The sequence below is a fragment of the Drosophila santomea genome, chromosome 3R, assembly GCF_016746245.2.
Source record: "Drosophila santomea strain STO CAGO 1482 chromosome 3R, Prin_Dsan_1.1, whole genome shotgun sequence".
Classification (NCBI taxonomy): Eukaryota; Metazoa; Arthropoda; class Insecta; order Diptera; family Drosophilidae; genus Drosophila; species Drosophila santomea.
This window is the reverse complement of record NC_053019.2, coordinates 11,826,582-11,848,484: the sequence shown is the minus strand read 5'-3', so window position 1 is coordinate 11,848,484 and position 21,903 is coordinate 11,826,582. Positions and strand designations below refer to the sequence as shown.

At 40.9% G+C, this 21,903-nt stretch overlaps 1 protein-coding gene across 4 annotated transcripts in view; it reads right to left on the bottom strand.

Annotated features, from left to right (window-relative positions):
* The window catches only part of LOC120451204 (homeotic protein ultrabithorax), a 79,886-nt gene that overhangs the window by 36,886 nt on the left and 21,097 nt on the right, over positions 1-21,903 (bottom strand). For 3 of the 4 annotated variants that reach the window (XM_039634657.1, XM_039634658.1, XM_039634659.1), the window contains one exon: positions 18,765-18,815. The exons of the other annotated variant lie outside the window; for it this stretch is intronic. In XM_039634657.1, the coding sequence (XP_039490591.1) occupies positions 18,765-18,815 (51 nt within the window). The remainder of the gene's footprint in view (positions 1-18,764; positions 18,816-21,903) is intronic. 4 annotated transcript variants of the gene reach the window in all.

Below are 21,903 nucleotides of genomic sequence, written 5' to 3'. Positions count from 1 at the left end.
AAAATAGGCTAAACGAGTATTTTCCCACATCATTTCACAAAAGATTGGTTTTGAAAACCGATATATGTACTTAGGCATATTTGGATTTATTCAAATTTGGAAATCTTAAAATGTATTTCAGTGCTGGAGCCCTATAAACAACCCCTTCAGTGAGTGCCGTTGTATTTTAGCACCTGAGTGACTTTTAACCGCGGCCACTGCATATGAAAGACGAGTGAAAAGCGGGAAGGTGGGAGGCCATTTTAAAATTCCAACCGAGGCGCGACAAAAATTCACACATTTGCGTGGCTAGGACCGAATAAAAATCCCATTTAAATGTGACACTTAAAATGCCAGCGACAAAAATAGTGCCTGACTGCGGTGGATACAAAACCTATGTGAAAAAAACTTGGATGGAGGTGGAGATGGGGTATACTTCACGTGGACGGTGACGAATTCGTGACGTGGAAGGACTAAAAAATGACAAAACCTTACATTTATTTGCATTTTCAAGTCGAGGGAAAGCATGGCCATCGCATTTTCCACCCTTTTCCTATTTTTTTCCACATACACATTCTTCATTTCGTTTCGTTTCGTTCGTTTCGTTTGGCCAGTAGTTCCTTCCTTCGCTTCCGTTTTGCGGTGCAGAAAAACATTTTCCACAAGAATGAGCCAACGAGTTGGCGACATTTACATATGTGCATCTGTGTGTCCCTGTGTGTATCTGTGTGAACTGTCATCGCGCCATAGAACTGTCAACTTGATGGTAATTTTGAACAAAGCCATGAAAGCGGCAAAGGAGTTGGCTAGCTGCAGGTTTCCTCTTGTTGTCTGGCTTCCCCTATTTTATTTGGTGCTTTTTTCGGTTTTACGTAGTGCTAAACAAGACAAAGGATCGCTGATGGATTCCATACAAATTAAATGCCCTGTTCTGTCGTATTTTCGGCTCAGACAACATTTCATTTCGAATTCATGCAAAACATAGAGTATTTATGAGGTTCCCCTCAAGGACGCAGGACAATTAGCGCCTTGTCTGCAAGCGTTTCCTTTCCATCTCGAGTCCTGTATCCGCATCCGTTTGGGAAGTGCAAATTACTAACTATCTCTGCTTCATCGCCACTGTTAATTAATCTCGTTTCTCTATTTGATGGTTGTTAAAACAAAAAACAATTTATTTTTCACATATGAGCGCCGCGCATAAATCCCCACAATTTATGCTTATTGCCAATTTATTGCGAGATGAAAAAAGTGATGGGAAAAACATGCATCGAAGCGCCGGCCAGAGTTCAAACAATCAACGCCATTGTCCGGAACTCTCGCTTCATTTTATACGGACTCCTTTCGCGTCCCGATATTGCAAAATTTACTATCGGCCACTGTGGCTGCAAAAAGGGCAAAAATCGAAATATTATTAAGTCCCAAAGCTGCACTTCAATTAAAATGCATTTTCGCAGTTTATGGGCTTAATCTCATAAACAATTTCAGCATTGTTGCAAATTTGCTCTCCGCCCTCGGATTGTTTGCCATTGTTGATTGTCAGCAGACGGTTGGCAGAATATTTTATATCCGAATAAAAACATTGCTTAAATTGAAATTGTTTGAGAAAAGTTTGAGAAGTAAAGGAACTTTTTGAACCCACCATTTTTGAAAGAGCTAAGATTCATATAAATAATTAATTGTTATGTTCTTTCTCCATTTGTTTTCATCCCTATTGAATAATATGTGTTTGTAGTTTGTAGTCAACTTTTTATCTAATTAAGGTGGGGTTACCGTCATTAATGCACCTGCCCCATTGTCCCACAAATATTCGCACAACTTTTGGGCCGACCCACCTCACACTCCTACCACTTCCACGGCTTGTTTTCGTATCTTTCAGTCGGATGTGTTCCCTTTTAATAACTTTATAATGGCGTGTTGCATCACGCGCTGCAAACTTCGTGTGGACACGCCCCCCTTTTGGGTAGCCTGGGTTGGGGCACCCCCCACCCGCCCGGCAAACAATCGCAAAGCGCGTGTTTGTTGCTGCACTTCGTGCGATTCTTTTTCGGTTATCGGCGATTTGCAATCTATGCGCATAACTCAAGTGCAGCAACACCAACGAGCCCGCATCATTGGACCGGGTCCGAGAGGCATATGTGCAACTTCCGATGTTGCCGTGGCTGCTGGGCGCTTAACTGATGCTGGACCCCATCAAACTTGGCAATAGGCATACACACACACACACACCTCGGCAAACAAAGGAAGGCCAAAACAAAAAAGGAGGAAAAATCGCATGAAAAAATAGAACAGCAGCAACAGCGAAATAATATCGGCAACATTTTATTGCCCTCTGACCTAGAGGGGGTGGTCGGGGGCCACGACCTGCTCAAATTTGACTCCGAACATCCTGCCGGACTATCGCAATCTCTCGCTCCTCCTCCGTTTTTCGCCTTATCGCCGACGTCAATAACCACCCACTGAAGTGCCCCCAAAAACCACCCACTATCCATCCCCACACTCGCCGCTCTCTCAGCCCGTTCATATCCTTGTGCGTTGTCTCGTTTTACTGCAAAATTTACATCCTGTACTGCTGATGGTCATTTTACTGTTTCCGTGTGAGCCTGAGTGGCGGAGAGGCGGTGAGGCGGGTTTGGGCCGGGAAGGACTCTTGGCCGGCACAGTGTGCATATGAATATTTTGCAGCAGGCAACAATAAAATCCATGACATCATAAATATCGATGCGTTGCCGTCGTAACGAACATTTTCGGTGCGGGCTTAGTTCCATTCATTCCGAGCGCCCCCGAGGACCACCAAAAGGGGGGGCGGGGCGGTGCTACGGCGGGGTCACACGATGGGGTCGCGAGGGGTCAGGGGGGGATAGGCACACCCGCAGCAAGGCGCCGCGCGATAACTCGATAATTATGTCCGCTTTTGTTTATTTCGCACATCGATTACAATGCCGGAGTGCGTCCCAGGCCGACAGATTCCGGGGTTTTGGCCATTACGGATATTTCGGCCACTTGCAGAGGTGGCGGGGTCACCATTGGCGGGGCGGGCTGCGGATGGTTGGGGCTTGGGCCACCGGCAGGTCAGGTAGTGGTGCATACGTCACGGTCCCAACTCCCGTGAAATTTACAAACTTCACTTGCGGCAGTACGAATGGTTGGGGGAAAACGCAAACCAAGTACACGGTGAAAACTGCGACCAATACAATTTAGCACAGCTAATTTCGAGTTTAATTAGGATTTGGCATTGTAAATTTACAAAAGAGCTGACGATGTTATAAGAAAATCATTCTCTGGGTTATTTGTAAGGAATTGATTTTCGCTTTCATTTGATGCAATCTTTTCAACTGTGTGTCTCAAATATCTCTGTCCCCTTTTCTTTCAGTGCAGGGGCTTTTCCCCGTTTTCGTCCTTTTAGGTGTGGAGTACGTTGTCTGGCGTCGCTCGCTTCTCATAAGTAAAACGCTTGTGAGCAAAGTTTTATAAATTATCCTTGTGAGAATCCTTATTTATGGCGCGTGTGCAATTTTCATTTTATCGCAGTAAAAGCAAAGTTAAGTTAAGCTCCTGCCGCTCCCGTTTTCCAACTTTGGCCCACAGCTTGCAAATGGAGGCGTTGCACCACCGCCACCGCTGCCACCACCGCCAACAAAAACAACCATCAGCTGAGTCTCAGCTCGCTTTCTCTTTCTGCCCCGCTGGATATATACGTGGATATAAATGTGCATATATCTCTGGCTCTTGCTCACTTTTTATATTTGCGCCGGCGAACTTCAATTGTTCAGCAGCCAACACAAACAATCGGGACACGAGGGGTCAAAGGGGCGGGCCGAGGGGGCGGCTTGGCTCTCAACTCAACTCGACTCGACTCGACTCTCGTATATTGCACAAATGTCTGCCCAACTATCGAGCGTTGCATTATGAGCGACTGTGGGAAATGATTGCTGAAAAGTTCGGCGAAACTAAGCCAGTCGATTAAGGGAAATCAAAATATATGTATAATTACATAATCATAATAAGTCAATATCTATACTTTTCTATTTAGATCATGTTCACTTTGTCGCATTTTTATGTCCTTTATATTGTTTTTTTTAAAATATGAAGAATATTTTGATTTATTTTTTACTTTTCATTCCTTGCAAAGTATGGCATTCCTATAGTCCTTTTAAACCGCATTTTAAAGCCCACTGTTCGAGTCTCCGAGGGAGGTGAAACCTGGAGGGGGTTGTCGGTACGTCGGAAGAAGATCTCTCGTTGAGCTGCCAAAGTTTTTTATGGCCTGCATATGAATATTATGCGCTCGAGTATAAAATGTTGTTGGCCACACTTCCTACGTTTCACTTCCTGCACTCGACTCGAGCAGAGCTGCATCCTCCTACCCCGGCACACACACACACACTCGGCATACACACACCATCTCCATACAATCTATATAGTATGTGCACATCTATCTGCAGCCGTATCTATACATCTCAGCAGATACAACAATGCACAATGGCAACAAAAACAAGTGGGAATGTATCTCGGAGATGCGAGCTGAAAACTTTAAAGCTGCCTTTAACCCGAGATTTCTGGCCCTCAGGCAGCAAGACAAGAAAATGCGAATAACAGGCCAACAACTTGAAGCCAAAAATCCTGTCTGAAGTTTTCTTTGTTTTCCCAGCGGAGGGAGCAAAAGAAAGCCCCTCCAACCGCTCGGTGTGTGTGTGTGTGCAAAAAATATTTAGCTGGCAAAGTTTTATTGGCAAAATCTGTTTATGGCTTTTGAATTTTAATTAGTTTACATTATGTCGAAATGTTGCCGCTGCCGCTGCCGTCCGTTGTTGCAACAATGGGGCGATACGATACCATGGCGATACGAGCGGAAGAAATAGTGTCCTGGCAGTCGAGAAGAGTTTTCATTACTATTTGTCTGCTGCCTTTCCGCACAGCAGCCGCAGCCGCAATTTTATGCGCAGGATACAAATGTACATGAATAACTAAGCAAGCCGGCAAAAGGATTGCACTGGCACAAGGGGCAGGGTCCTTGTGCTCGTCCTAGTCCACGTCCTCGTACTCGTCCTTGTTCTGTGTGTTCCCCAGGATCAGTGGCAGCGGCAGCGGCAGCGGCAAAGTTTGGCGCTCTCGTCGAGACGTGCCTTGTAGCAAATTTTAATTCGACAAAAACATGAAACTCAAAACCGTTATTGGTATGTTGTTTGCCTGCAAGTTTTCATTGAGTTTCGGCTGTGTGTTTGTATTTGCCAATGCCCAAGGATGCGGCTCATATTGCGGACTCAAGGGAATTATTTTTCAAAGGAATTATAAAATTAGCTGATGCATGCTTGTATTAATTTGGATGCCCAAACTTTGTCTCTGCTTTATAATTTAAATTTATAAGGCGGCTACTCCCCAATACTTGAATGATCAGTACTTAAATGGGCCCAATTATTTGTATAAAATAAGTAGATAATAATAGTAAGTGTCGCTTGCAAAACAAATTTGTCGTTTTCTTTAAAAATCAAGATAAACGTTTTAAGCTTCATTTAAATTCAAATTGAATTGATTTCAATCCAGCTACTGTGTTGTTCAGCAGACTTTAAAGTCGAAATCGCCTTAGCGGCTGATGGTAATAGAATTTAATGATGGATTGCATTCACGTATTTGGCGAATCGCTAACGATGTTGCAGCTGCAATGACGCTAAAAGGAAAATCTGTAGGCCAAAAATGGCGAATGTGACTCGCTGACGGATGGCAACCTTTTCTCTTTGCATTGCCAGCTTCCAGATTTGATGCACTTTAGCCAAGCAAAAGCAAGAAAAAGGAAAGAAAAAATTGAAAAATCACAAGAGGAACTGACTGCAACAATAAGCGAATTAAATGAGTGCTTTTTGTGGTCGCAGCTCTTGTTTGCTCCGGAGTGTTTTTGCTACTGTTTTTCAGTTCATTTTCAAACCGTTTCGTTTGCTTTGTATGCAGTTTTATTTAATTCATTTTTCACGTTTCTTGCTGCTTTTGCTGCTGCTGCTACTGACGTCGTTTGGGGCTGCAAATGTGCAATTAAAGAAACAGGTTACACGCCCATAAATCTTGAAATGCTGGCGACGTCGTCTCCGTCGTCTCCGTCGTCTCGGCAAAATGCAACCACAATGTTGCTGCTGTTGTTGCTGCAGCAAAATGTATTCGTATTCACATGTCTTAATGTTGACAGCATTTTTGTGATTGTCTGACTTATTGCCAGCCGATTGATGACAAATAAATTACGTGCACTCTTTTTCCTTTTTCTCAATTTTTGTGGTTTGACTGGCTTTTTTCTTGGCTTTTAGCCGGCCTTTTCCATTTTTGGTTTCTGCGCTGCGGTTGCCGCTGCGTTAATGGTCTGGGTAATTGCTTTTAATTGCCATTGTAAAGTTTTTCGCATCGCAACCGAAAATGGCAGCGGCCCTGACCACTTGACTCAAGTCTCTGCGACAGATTGGCGGCTTTTCGTCGCGATTTTCCCCGCTTTTCAGCATTGCCTAACTGGCGCCATGATTTTCGCAGTGCCTGCTGATCGATTGGTTGTCTATGAATAGGCTCCAAACTGTTCTACTTGCCTTCAGAGCGATCGTTAGGTTAAATGTTTTGCCATGACTGGCGGAATTACTAATCACACTCAGCTTGTACTGAATAAACAATAATTAATTTAACCAGATACGTTGGCATTACATATACTTTAAACTTTGCTGGAAATGCGTCTTTTTGAATACTTCTGAAGAACAGGGGTCTACAAAAAATTGAACAAATCTACCAGCATTGTATAACAAAGTATTTAATTCACATTTAAAGTACTTCATTTATCACTCATCAAGTACTTTATTCGAAAATAAAGGAGTATCGGGCTTACTGTTTTATAATTTCTCGTTTAAACTGCTTATCGATACTCAGACATTACCGCGAACAACTCAATTGCCGGATTCCTGCCATGATTATAACGAATAAATTTTAATTATGCGACTCACGATTTTGTACACAATTTGAATTGGGTTGACAGCGACCGACGGACACGAAAAAAACTCGAAATTTTTATCTTATTCAGCTGATGGAGGGTTTCAGGTAGTACCCGAAAACGTGGAGCCCGACAAAATACCTATATACTTGTATTCCAAAGCATACGGAGATGTATCAAAACAGAAATAAAAATATATAAAGAAAAAAACTAGCAGTCGACATCTTTATAAATCGCTCGACGTATAAATCAAACGAACTTTTGTTTTCGAATTTTTGTGGAAATTCTGCGGGCGTACAGCGATTGAAATCACCGTTCGTACACTGAGCGAATTTGCATGTTTTTTGGGGTTTATTTTAGTGGTTTTTTGTTGTTGTATGTATGTATATGGGTGCCGTTTCTCTGCGGTTCGTTAGTTAACCCGTTTAACATTTTAAACAATCATAGCGAAAATCACGAAGTCCTTACTCCACGGGTTGCCAACTGCGGCAAAGGAAATGATTGCATTTAAAATTCAAACTCGAGCGCGGGTTGAAAAGCAAAAAAAAAAAACAAAAACAACACAAAAAAAAACGTAAGGAAAAAGCGAGACCAAGAAGGAAAAAACAAACAGCTGAAGTCGGCACAAAGCCATGTCGCCATCGTTTCGGCCATCTCCTCGACGTTCTCAGGCCCAAAAGACCCCAAGTCGGCCATTTAGGCCGCGCCAACTCAACGGCGAACGGGAAAAAAGTCAACAACTGAATAAAAAACATTTTCGAATACAAATGTTGGCATTGCATAACAAACGTTTTCTAAATGAGGCTAACTAAGCAGTCGGCAGCGCCGTCGACTGCGGCACAAGCAGAGGCGTGCATATGTTTGAATTGCCGATGACGATGGCTTTTTCCTGCCTCCCTCTTAACTGTTTCGTGTTTGGTTTTAGACAGCTTTTTTCCCCCTCCGTGTCATGGCTTCCAACTGCTGGTGGTCTTTGTATAGTTTTTATCCACTATTTCGTTTCTTTTTTTGCATAATATGACCACAAAACTAACGGTTAAATGGCTGGACGGCCGTCCTGGCCAAGGCAAATATTTGATTTGGTCTAAAAGTTTTTCATTTGTCGCCGTGTATCTCGCCGTTCTCCGTTCTCCTTTCGACATTTCTATGACTGATTTAATCAGCAAACTTTGACAAGAGTCAGGAAGTCAACCGTCCGTCGTCCGTTGTCCCTCGTCCCTCATCCCGCTTTCTCCCTACATTTTCCCCTGTTTTTCCCCGATTTTTCCCTTTTCCAACAACTAACCTGTGCGCGTTTTTGTCGACTCAGGTTTCAGGGGGCGGCAGGGAGTGGTTGGGCCGACGAGGCAGAATTAAATTAATTAGAAATCTGATAAGACTTCCACTCGAATTGCGCCTTAGTTAATTTGCTTTTTTTCACCAAGCCTCGATTTGTTCTTGGCCATTCGACCATTTTTCGATTTTTTTTTGCTTGCTGCTAACATGTAAAATGTATTTCGTATAATTTATTAAGCTTGTGTGTTTGAATTTAATGTTTTTCTTTGCAAAAGAATAATGCCAGATTAAAAATTTGTTTAAAAACAGTATCAGATGTGCAGTACTAAAGGTATAATATTTCGTTTTGTTTTTCATCTTTAAAGTTTGTGATTATCTTGGGAGTAACTTACATGTTAAATTATGGTTTTGTTTATTTATGGGTGTTCATTTGGTCGGTGTTCATTTTATTGGAAATCCATTTATTTTAGTTATACCTCTTTATTGAAATTTTAAAAGACATATTACGACGACTGCCCAATATCGTCAGGGGCTGAACCTCCTGTGACTTTGTTTAAATTTCCGAAACTCTCGCCACTCATCAGGTGAGCCTCCTGCGACTCTGGATGCAATTTGCCGCATTTACCTGCTGCTATCTACTTTTTGACTTTTCGGCTTCTTGTTATTCTTTTTTTTTCCGCCACTGCGACGGCTGCCAACTGCCGGTGGGCCCATAAAAAACTGCCAAATGCACTGGCCCATCTACCTAAATGGCAGAGGATTGGGCTCCGGATCGCGAGGGCAGAGGTCGCAGGACAGCGTGTGTCCTGACCATGTCCGCTGGCCTGTCTCGCAGCATCCTGCATCCTGAATTTTCAACGGAAGGCCAAATTAGCAGCGCTGCCTCCGCTGCAAGGCGCGCGTTTTGTTTACGACGCCCGGCACTTAACATTGCACTTTTTATGGCCTCGTAAAAAAATTGCACACATTTCGCCGATTTGAAGGTTGGGTGGAATCATTTTCAGGGAAAAAGACCGACCTTGAAGGCGGCGGAAAAAAGTTAATGATCCTCATTGCCTCTGGAACGATTTTTTAATGTTTCTCATGTGTTGCTCAGACGCTCACATAAAAAACGGTTTCCTAAAAAAACCAAACGGCCAGAAGACAATGCATAAGTCAAGGATAACTCTAACGATTGTTATTTGCGATTCCGTCGAGTTCGAATTCGTGCCGCCTGAGAATTTACAACGATTTCCCGCCGAAGTCCGCCGAGAAATATCGTGTCCCGCGCCACATTTCTCATCCTCCTGCGCCGGCACGAAAATCTTGTCATGATCTCTTCGAGGACACGGAGCCACACGATCCGATGCCCAGCTGGAGCTGCAGAGTTCTCACATGTTGGCCCAAAAGGGTCAGCCAGGTCAGCTGCAAGTTGGCAGTTGCAGTCGCAGTCGTGGTCGTGTCTCCTTTTTTGGATTTTTTATTTAAGATCAAACACTCGACTGTGTCAACAGCCATAGATAAAGAAGTGGTTCGACGCATCGGAGAAATTTTAACACTATGTACATAGCTTTCCCGAAATAAAAGGAAGGCTTTTTACAAATTAAACATGAACAAAAACTTTAAAAATAAACTTGTAATAAAATTTTCATTCCATATCAAGCGTTTGAAAATTTTTTAAATTAATCAATTCTACTCTACACAAAGTAAAAGTGTATTATAGTGTTGCTTTCTAATTAAAGCTTATAATGATTATCCCTTATTCCATTCTGTCGATATAGAAATTAAACTTCTTTCATACCTTATAAACTCACACCATTCATCAATCCTTGAATCCATAAATATATTCTCCCGGACCAATTATCACTTCTGGCAGAGCCATGAATAGTATTGGTTATTTATTTTCCCGCCGGCCACTTAATTAAAGTCTTTGGGAAAACATCAAACGATAAATTAGGGGGCCTAATAAATCAGCAAAATGTGACAGAAATTTGATAAAAACAAAAATTTTGGTTTAACTGATAATTCCGGAGAGGGTAAGACAAAAAGCAACGAGGGTATAAATAAATAAAGACGGAAAGAGAAGAAATACAGCGTTTTAATAAAGACTCATAAATTCCGCTGGCGACGACAACAAAAGCGACAAAACGACTCTGGACTTGCAAGATGAGCGCTAAAAATAAATAAAACTATTAATCAGGGCCAGCACGAAGAGGAAGAGCGAATAAGGATGGAAGTGAGTCTGAGTTTTCCACACAGTAACAAAATAATCACGGTAGAATTTACACCCTTTTTTTTATGTTAGTATGTTATGAGAAGAAAACTTATTACCGTTCAATTACCACTACTTAATTACCACTTCTCTAAGATAACATTTTTATTTTAGAAGGCAATCTGATAATTTTATGAACTATTTAGCTAAATATTACAACAATTACAATTCTTTCAGTGCAAGGGGAAAATGAACAGCGTCAGCGAAGCGGTCGTAAATAATTTTTAAAACAACTCTTTTTGCCAAGAAAGAGAGAAGGCAGCGCGGTTTTTCAGCTGCTGCCAAGAAGAAAAGCCAAGAGTTTTGCCTCTGGAAAACGCCAAGTGCAGCGCAACAGGAAAAGCCATGGAAAACAGCAACAAAAACGATAGAGAGAGCAAGCAAGCGAAAAAGGGGCGGTCGACTTAAGGGTGTGAGGGAGGGAGACGGCCATAAGAAATGCCACTTTGCGAATATTGTGTGCCAACGATAAACACTTCAGAGCGGCCATTAAAATCACAGTGAGAGAGCGAGAGCGCATTCGCTCAAAGAGAGGGAGAGCGCGTCCAGTGAAAATCGGAATGAACGCGAGAGCGAAAGAGCCGAATGAATAATGGCGGTTGCCGCAAGACAAATAACCCAGCCCCGTTCTCTCTCGCTTGCTGCTGCTGTCTCGCTCTGGCGCGGCGCGTTTATATGCTCGCCTGCTTTGACTTATGGGAAATAAATCAGCATAAGTGCTCTCTCTCTCTCGTTTCGCGCTCTTTGTCGCTTCAGGAATTAATAAATATTAATTTTGAACAACAATTCACAAGTAAACTAGCGCGGTAAACGTAAAGTAATGCGGCTATTTTATCCAAGTTTTTAGATTCACTTTTCTTTTTCAACGGTGTAGCAATAACTCAATACATTCGGGTCATAAACCATAGCCTTTGTTTGCCAAGTGTCTAGAAATACACATAAAAAGTATTAAGCACGTCTTTAGCTGCGCGATTTATGTGCGAATCGAATTTCTTGGCTGTTGGTTCTCACTCTTTTTTTGAGTAGTCAACCTGCTACGTTTTAAATATAATAAATTAATTTTATTTTCTACACACGCGACGCGGCGGATAATTCTTCTTCTTCTTTACCTTTTCCTATGCTTTTGCGCATGTTCCGCAAAATAAAAACGATGGAAATTACTCAGCGGCAATAGTCGCATGTTTTACGAGGGCTGCACAATTTATGGTCTTAAATTGCCAGAGAGAGAGAGAGAGAGTTTGAAAGAGACTTTCATACAAGTAAACTAAACTTTATTAACTAGCTGAAATTACAATGAAAACACTCATCAAGAGGTAAACAAACAAATGGACAACAAATCAACAAAATTAAGAATTGGCCAAAACACTCAAGTGCTCATCGATTTATTTAAGTGCGGAAAAACGACTCGAGCAGCGAAAAGAGAAAGAGAGTGGCCATAAAGCACTCGCACTCACATTCCATCATTATCGGGTTTTGGAATTCAAATTCGTATATGGGTCATTCCACTGGGAATAGGCTGCGAAGAGAAGGAGTGCCAAGGAGAAGGAGCTGGAGAGAGCGCAAGAGTCAATTATATAATCGGCAATTGAAATTCAGTTTCTGGCCTGTGTTGTTGTTTAAATTACAGCCGACACCTCATCAAAACGAGTGTTTTTCCACCAACGCGTTGCCGCATGCAATGCATTTTAATTCGAAATCCAGAGGATGTGCCCGCGGAACTCGATTTGTGTAGCCCAGTGTTAAGCCAGCGATCCCGTAAGCTCGTCTTTTGAGCCAAAAGCTTTGCCTTTTGCCCTTTTTAGGTACCCTGGATGGCCGACAGATGGCTCGCCATTCTTAACCCTCTAAATACCTTTGCCAAAGCACTTGGAAAAATATTGGCACCTCGTCTGTACTCATGAAATAAAAATATTCAAACAGATATTGTAGCACAGAAAATATCCCCGTTAAAGTGAATGTTTTTAAATATAAAACTGTCTTGCAATTAAAAAACCTAGTTTTATTAAATATAATGGGTTAATTCGTTAGCCGCCTTATCTTTTCAGAAACCCAAAAAATATATAAGTGTGTCTGTATGTTTGCAGCAACGGCCAAGCCTTAGAAGCTCATTTTGGTTTTTTGGGTTTCCAGCACGCACAAAAGCGTCATCATCAGCAGCTCGAAATTAGGGGGGTTGCGGAGGCAAGCGGGGATCAGCATGCGTATCACCAAACCAAAAAGAAAAACAGAAAATCGCATATATCCGCCGACGCTGGGAGTTTATTTATGAGTTCGCTGAGGTGGAAACACATATAGCATTGGCAATGAGTAGCTTATTGTTTATAAAGATTTAGGAACTGTCACAAATCGGAGACAATTAATAAATAGCACTAAAAATGTATATGTATAGTAAATAGTTTTTTTTTGATAATTACCAAATATTGCGATATGGTATTGTAGAAGTACATTAATTTCTGGCATTAAATGTATTTGTATTATTCATTTTTTTTATGTTTTAGTTAATATGATCTTAGGCCCTAAATATTTTATTATATATAGAACTCTCATATTAAATATATATGTACTATATTTATGAGATAGGGAACTCACTAGTTCCTATTACTATTTACTATTGCTGGGAAATACTAATAAAATAAGCATTGGCCGCACCTATCTCAGGGGTTTCACCTATTTGGCATCGTTTCGAAGTCACCTAAAGGCACAAAAAACGTTATGACAATTATGATTAATAAAATATGGTAGATTATAGACTCGAGACTCTTTCGGAAATGTCAAGAGCCCGAAATGGATGCAGAGAAAAGAAGGTCACCGACTATTAACTCGGTGATTTTCGCAAGTGTACTAGTTGGTGGGTGTAACCCTGTGAATGTGTGTGTGTGCATTTGAAGGCACAATGATAAATGTGCAAAGCAAAAGGCAAAGGCAAAGAAAAAATAGAAATTGGGTGAATAAATAGCACAGATTCCGTTGAGCAAGCAGAAAAAAAGGAACTCGAAGAGAAAGCCGGCGCAAGGCAAGTGGAAACAAACAAAAATTTCGCCGTCGGCGAATGCGAAAAGGACAAATGGCCAAAAGCGCGAGAGCAGAGCATAGAAGGCCCAGAAACCCGGAGAGCAATAAAACCAACAAGCTCCGAGCAAAAAGCCATTTATCAACTGCAAAAGGAATTCGGTGCGGAAGGCAGAAAACCCAGTTTTTGTCCTGGAAAAAGCTGTGGAAATGGAAACCCGAGCAAACACACGGTCATGATTCGAGTGAAATTAAATGGACTTTTCAGATTAAGCCTTTTAATACATCGAGCTATAATGTCCTTGTAATCAAAGGACGATATGTGATCAACATACCATTTCTTGAGTTTACGCTTCTTCTCTAAGTATAACATATTTAGTTAGCCTCTATTAAACACTTTAAAGGAGTTTCAAACAACAAAAAAATAAATTCCGTTCAGTATTTATTACTTTTACCAATATTACTTCTTGTTTTCTAAATTCCATTTTATAATGGTTAATAAAATACTGTTTATACACATGACTAAAGGCGAGCTAGATAGTGTTTTTTTTTCATTAGAAAAATAATGAAATTCTAGGAAAATTTTTAAATTCCATCACAAGTATAACGCATCTATTCGAAGAAATAAAATCGGCATTCCCATAGAAGTCGTACGAATTCGAGGCAAAGGTTGACCGATTTTGAAACCACCCTAGCCGCACGCAATGGAAATAAAAAAATATCTGGCTGAGGCCAGCGACATAAATAAATAATATTTCTTATTTTTTGCCTGTTTCTGTCGCTTTGTGTATCCTAATGTGTTTGGGTGGCGGGCGGCGAAACAAGGATAACATGACTGATTATGTAAGCAAAAGGAAACGCAGTGAGCCCAAACAAAAGCGTACAGGCAAGCACATTTGGGTCCTGTATCTGTGGCATTTTCCGGGCTTTTTTTGGTTGTTTGCCACAGCAGGTTGAACGCCAGTGGCAAATATGCACACACCCACTTATTGGGCTGTGCGTGTTTTTGAGAAAGTGGCACAATTTTTACTTTACGAACGCCTAATGTAATAAAGCCCGCCCTCCCAGAAGCTGGATCCCTGGATTCCCACAAATGGATGGCCTGCGTTTAGCATTCGCTGCGATAAAACCGAAGGAGCAGCATCAGAAGCCATAGAAAATCTGAGGTTGGCTGTCGGATGTTGGCCATGTGTGCGACTAAAGGTGGCCCAAAGCGGGGTCAATGGCCATAAATCAAACCGAAAATTATACGCATTCATCTGCTGAGCTGGCAAAAGAACGAGAAAAATATCTGCCACATTGCCTGCGGCGAGGGTGGAGCTGAAAGTGCTCGCATTTCCCATTTTTGGGGGAGTTTTCCGAATGGCGGAAAATATGGGTAACTGTGCGAAAGCTAATGGCCACCAAAAATCGATAAAAGGAAAACAGCCACTTGGTTTATTTCTGTTCACCTGACGAACGAGTGTTTTAATTGCGCGCGAATCGAGTGGCAAACGAATGGCATTCAAATACTAATTCCGTTGTTAATGGCAGAAATTTGTATTCAAATTCAACGACCATTAATCATTAATCTAAAGAGATTAAATTTGCATTTGTAGGTGGGATTTACTAGCCAACAACAAAATGCGAATTCGCTACTACAGACTTAGACGCTATTGTATTTTAATTTTTTTTAATTTTAACAGAACAAATACAGCAAATTTGTTTTTTATTGGTTATCCATTTTAATTCATTTATTTTTAAATCATGTTTTATTTTATTGTATATTTTGAATTGTCATTCTAGAGTATCTGAAACCGCTCATATAAAAACATAAACAGAACTTGACTATAACCAGTAATTACTGTCGAAAAAACTACACTACTTAAAAGTCAAGGAAAGAGCAAGGTAAACAAAGTTAAAATAACCGGTGCCAGATAAAGTGTACATATAGGTATACACAGACATATACACAAGTATACTAATGTTAATAATAATACGTTTAGAATGCGGCATTATCAAAGGACGATTGAAGAGAGGGAAAAGGAAAGCAGATTATTTATTTGTGTTTGTATGTCGACTTTCGGCATTTGACCCTAAGCAAGCGAGAGATTTGAAACAAGTTTTCAAAAAGGAGTTTCAAAAAACTTTTTCAGGGAACAGTAAACAGAAAATCGTCTACTATTTTTACCTACTTCGCTAAAGAATGAAAATGATTGAACTATACGGGTTAATCCCGGTAGAAGTAGGAAGTACAATATATCTGGCGACTTCCACAGTATCTGCATCTCAGAGATACGTTGTTGGCCAGTGGCCGTGGAGCAGTTCAAAGTGAGCTGCCCGCCAATTAACTAATTTGCCAAGTCTCTCTCTGAGGGGCAATTAAGAGGACACGACCAACGACCAGATAGGGAAGTGCACTCACACTGGCCCACCAAACATGTACACATACATATATGTATATATATATATATGTATACCCACGTGAGGCACTTGCAGATAATTCAACTTGTTGCAGTTGGAATTTGTCCCCATCTCAGAGTTTACTTGCCCGCTCACCTGGCAATGTCAGAAGTCAAGCGAACTGATAATTGCAATAGAACGAAGTGGATCGAAATACCGGAAACGACAAAGGGAGAACTTCAGAACTTTCAGATTGTCATGAGGCAAGTAATTGGTGTGGGATAGTCGGATTGTGGGATAAGCAAAGTATTTCCAACCTGCCGAATTACGTTCACCAAATGGAACAGTTCATAGGCGGATTGGGGGTCAGAATTTTCCAATTGCTTCGTTTCATGTTTATCCGCGAAGTGGCGCCAAAGTTTATCAACAATTCAACAAATTAAGATACTTTATTGCACATTATTATGTTATTATTGTGAATTGCGTGCCTTTTGCCTTCGTTTTTGGTGGGGAAGGGGGATGGCGAAGAGGGCGCCGACGCGTCGATCTTGTCGAGACATTAAGACATTTGCTCCATTCATGTTCCCCCGGCTATAAATAGACCCCTCCCTATTGATAATGAAGACTACTCCAAAGTGTGTGCAAACATCTGGCTAACAAAACGATCAAAGCCGCACACATCGGGGGAATTTACATATCTCGTGTACATATCTTGTATATTTGCTTAGTTACTGGGAATGAAAATTTATCTTTTCTATCTTTATAACAATCTACAATATAATTGATATAATCTGTGAACTTGTACGGCTATCTTAATAAAAGCAGTTGGGGGATCTACAAAGTAAGCTTATTATTATATTAGGAAAATTGATTTTAAATTGTTATTGATTATTTAATGATATATATCACAAAATTATGATAAAGAAAATCTTTCTAGACAACTATTCTTTTATAACCAATTTCTTCATTTAATGTAGCTGACTTGGAAAAAGAATCATTTATTCTGTGTAATAAATTACTAAAATATATCCAACAACTATTACCTCGCATTTTTAAACGTAAACATCTTTTCGCCCATCCCCTGCAACATCTGCCTTGAACTGGCCTAATGGATTATATCCTTAAAAGGCTGACAACAACCGCTCCAGAAACTCCTCCCTCCTCAACTCAGACAGCAACATTATCCAGACAAAGGAGCATTATTGTAATCGATTGGACTTTATTCTATTAGCGTCGGCATAATATACATTTGGCCCCTCAAAAAACAGCCACAAATTTTCCCTATATGACAAAAAATACGATGGGAAAATGTGGAGAGGGCGGTGAGAGTGGAAAACCGCATTCGTACGAATACATTTCCCGCCATAGACTTTATTAATTTTCTAATGGATTTTACGTTTTCTGCAGTTGAAGATTTCAACATTTCAGATAAATATTTATGCGTAGGGTTGGGTTGGCTCAAAGGTTGGTAGGTTGGGTAGCTATGCGGATATACATACATATACGGACTTGGAACCGTACTTGTTGTTGTCCCTGTCGGCGACAGGACTCTCCGGGCTGTGTCCCTGTTTTTTTATGGACAGGAATTGATTACGATTGGCAAATGGCACTCGGTGGAAGGATGTTTTGTTTATGTTTGTGCTGGTAATTTATGCTATTGTATAAATTGCCCATAAACATATAGGAAACTGCAGAGGTTGCTGGTTGGCTGGCTGTCTGTCAAGTGTTTGGTTAACATAACTAAAAACAGGAATTAACTGCCTTTCGAGTGCCTAAACGGGCAAAGTAAATTAAATGTGTGTTTAATTGGCTGTGCGGGGGAGGTGCCACTGTACAACAACACTGTTATACACTGTGTGACTACTGCACTACAGTGCCACTTGGTCTTTCGTGCCCCGGGGCGATTCTTGTCAAGTGCAGCCTGCTGAAAAACTGCTAACAAAATGATACGCTTTGTAAAATTCGCAGTCAGGCATCACCATTTTTCTCGCTGATTTTCTTTGCGTGCCAAGTGATACTTTTACCCGATTTTCCTCATTGGGCGGTGGGTGGCTTTAATTGCACACCAAGAGCAAGGAAAATGTGTCTCTGTGTGTGGAGTGTTTTTGGTAGTTACACTGGTATGTGGTGTACGTAATCGTTTGTATTTAAGTGTGTGTGCTTTGGCCCGAGTTGACAAACTGAATAATTGGCAATTATTTTGGGCAAATTTTACGAGCTGATAATTTCACATATTATACGTACTGAGTTGCATAACTTATTGGGCCAACACCTATTTTTGGAGGCATGCACATGCTGAACTATGACAGACACTGAGATACGGATAGTAGGAATGTATGTACATTGGGATTCTAGGGGTATAGTTGGAGAATATGCACACAACACAGAACTTACTAGATTTATTGGAATTTGAAAGTATCGCTTTACCTCTCGAACTCTGGCAGGAGACGCTTCCTTTTGACTGACACGAAATGAAGACAAACGGGATGATCAGGATGATGGTGATGTGATGATGTTGCAACACCAACAACAGCAACCACAACCAAACGCAAAAAATCAACGCAAAATTCAAAGAAGCTCGTTTCAATGGATCCGGAGTTTTGGAGAATTTTGGAAAAATGCTGGACATTTTGGAGTGGACGGGTTTTTGTTTTGGTTTGGTTTGTTTTGTATGTTTTGTGTATATATGTTGCTTTCGAAAAACATGTTTTTGTCTTGGATTTCGGGAATTGGCAATCTCAAAATCAAAAGAGAGATGTTCCACAAAAAAGAAAAATGGCTTTGCAACGCATGTCGAATAAGTGAATAAAAAATGTGAAAATTCAAAATGGGATTTCTCACAAAAAATTCAAATTAAATCATAGGCAAAACTATAGGCTAAGGGGTTACAAAAAATATAACAAAACTTTGACTTACCTAGCCAGTCTGGTAGAAGTGAGCCCGCAAGAGATTCTGAGTATCTCTTACCTGGAAAAAATAGAGAGAAATGGTTTATAAAGGTCCAAGAACGTGATTATGCCTCACATGTTAGTTAATTTGAGCAGAGTTAATATAACAAAAGTAATAACTAGACATAATATTAATAAAAAGTATTATTAAACAAGTGTTAATATATGTACATTGAAAATATTTAAATCCTAAATTAAATTAAATTTTAAAAGTAAATTAATATCGTATATTTATTAGTAGGAACTTAATAAAAAGGATAAATATTGGTATAAAAATGAAATTATTTCATTAAAATATATACGTAATTATAAGAATTTGGTTTTATAAAAACAGAAAGAAGATATATGTATATAAATTAGTGCACATAGTTAGGATTACAACGATATGGCAAACAGATGCGTTTGCATATTGCGCTTGAAAACTTCCACTTGGATGTAAAATGTAAAAAAATAATAATGGTTAAATTGCCGCGCCGTTTGGGAAACTATAAAAGCCACATGACTCGCTAGACAGAGAGTTTTTCATAAATTAGACCTGCCGGAGGAATTTCGTTTATGCGCATGTAAATAACCCCAGGTAAATCATAATTTTAAGCTCAGCCCGGGGATTGCTGTCCCATCTCGCAGCGCTCTCTAATGCTAATCTAATAACTTTAGCCGTCTCAAGAATTTATTTGCCTCAACAGCAGCGCACAAAATTATGCACGGAGGGCAGATCCTAATCCTCCGGCCCGAGGTAACCGTGTTCCCGGCGGAAGACGTTGGAGCGCGTCAGGTGTGCGCATTAAAAAGGAGACCTCCTCCATCCCTAGCGAGCTAGTAAATTCCGTACAAAGTTTTAAATAATCGAAAACGACAAGACGCACTTGGCGAAAAGTTGAAGCATGTAAAATTTGCATAAATAACAACTAAATGCAACTTGGCGCTGGGCAAAATGTTGCCAAATGATGAATTGAGCACTAGACAGGGAAGGCAAACATGAAGGGCAATTTTAAGCCAGATAAAGATACGGGAAAAGCTTAAATCTCTTAATAACCAGCCTGTTCTTAAACTTTTTACGATGAGTCATAAAGCCCAGGAATAAAATAAAATGAGGCTGCTGCCAGCGTCGAAAACATTTAGTAGAATTTTTTACGTTCTTAAAAGGGAAAAGAGTGAAAAGATATTTAGAGCAGTTAAGTTCCTTTTTAAGATATATATCCTGATCCGATCAACGTGATATGAACAAATCTCTTCTTTTATTAGCATGCAGCAGTTAGTAGTAAAAATGATTTGCTGAATAAGCCATGTGCCACATTCACTGAAGCTCAACTACGTATCAGTTTGGGAGCAATGGCACCCATTTAAAAATATGTTCTCTGCCACGGTGACAATCCACCTTCCTTGTAGCTTGCTGGCATTTTGATTTTTGACTTTGAATGGATTTTTCATGAACTCCGTCGGCATCCCACTGCCCCCAACAACACCCCCCTCTTGGACACCCCTCAAAAGTTGGCAACTGCGGCCAACTCAATCGGCGCGTCTCTGTTGGCGTCAAAAATGGGCGTAGCTCGGAAAAAATGAGAAGTGAAATCAGCAAGGGGAGGAATCAGGCCGAGGGAATTTTGCATTTTCGCTCTGTCTGCCGCGCTGTTGTATGCAAATAAATCAGCGGCGCCCCATCATATGTCTCTGGATCGAGGGGGTTTCCGGGGGGCATGGGCATGGGCCTGCGAGGGGGATCGGCCTGCTGCAGTGCGCAAAAACATATCTCACACTATTTGTCATGCTTTAGATACTTTTATTTTAAAATAAATTGCAAACTCTTTTGCGACAGTCGCCAGTGCCTCCTGCCCGCGCCCTCCGCTATATTTTATAATGAAAATCCGCGACATGTGCATGGTGAGTGGAATGCAGTGGAAATGCAGCAGCACAATTTTCACATTCGACTAAATTTATCGCGCCAGCAGTTCGGGATTTTCCGAATTGGAATAAATGCGCAGCAGCCAATAAATAAGTTAAATTAATGGCCGAGTGTTGACTAATTTTTTGTCGCCACTTCCCCGTTCTTGTTTACATCCTTTGTCGTTGCTCTGCTCTATTGACGGTTAATAAAATTAGCCAAATTTACGTCTCTTTACCCATTCGGCCATTAACAATGACCATCCCCAAAAACCGAAAGCCCGAAGCCCGGAGTCCGCAACCCAATCTCATCCCATCTCGAACCCTTCCGATTGCATCCCTCAGATGGGCGGCGCAATCTGTTACTGGATGTGCCGCCAAGCGTGAGAGAGTAAAGTCCCTTTGCCCGGATTTATTATTTTTACAAGATAAATGCAACATTTTACATTGGAATTTACGGGCGTGCGCCGAAAAAAGCCCCAACAAAAACAATGCCAAAGGCAAAAACAAACAGTGGCAAAGTCAAAAGTTGCGGAACAGTGGGGCATATTCGAGGGATCATTGGTTGCAAATGAAATAACAAAATTTATGGAAACTATAATAGTTTTATTGGACAATTTCGAATTATTGTACAAAAACCAAAAATAATTTCATGAAATTAAGAAAATATGCTTCTTTTTTCCCTCTAAAAATCTAAACTGACCCACTGATTTTGTAACCACTGTCCGCTGAGAATAAATTTCACGTGCCAACAAGGGACAGGAGTTGAGCCAACAACAACAACAACAACAACAACAGTAGCCATGGCCAGCGGCCTTTTGGCCATTTTCGATAAAGCACATTTAAACAAATGAAAATCCTTTAAACGAGGATAACACACAGAGAGCACGTCCATGCCCGGGTTAACCCCATGACTCCAGGAACCCCTGGCCAAACCGGAACCCCTGGTCCCCCTCTGGAAAACAACCCATTCTCGCAACGGATTCACTTGAGTGTGTAATTGTGTATTTATTTGCGTTATTTGACAAAATATCAACAAGCACAATCAATCCTCGGCAGTCAGTGGAGTCGGCCAGCCAGGGAGTGCGACCTCCCATCCATTTGGACCCCCGTTTAGCCCCTTTTAACCCCCTTTGGGCTGCAAATTGCAAATTGCAAATGCTGCCATATGTCTGCCAGGGTTGCCAGCCAGAGAAATCCATTTAAATTAAAGCTGAGTTGAGCTG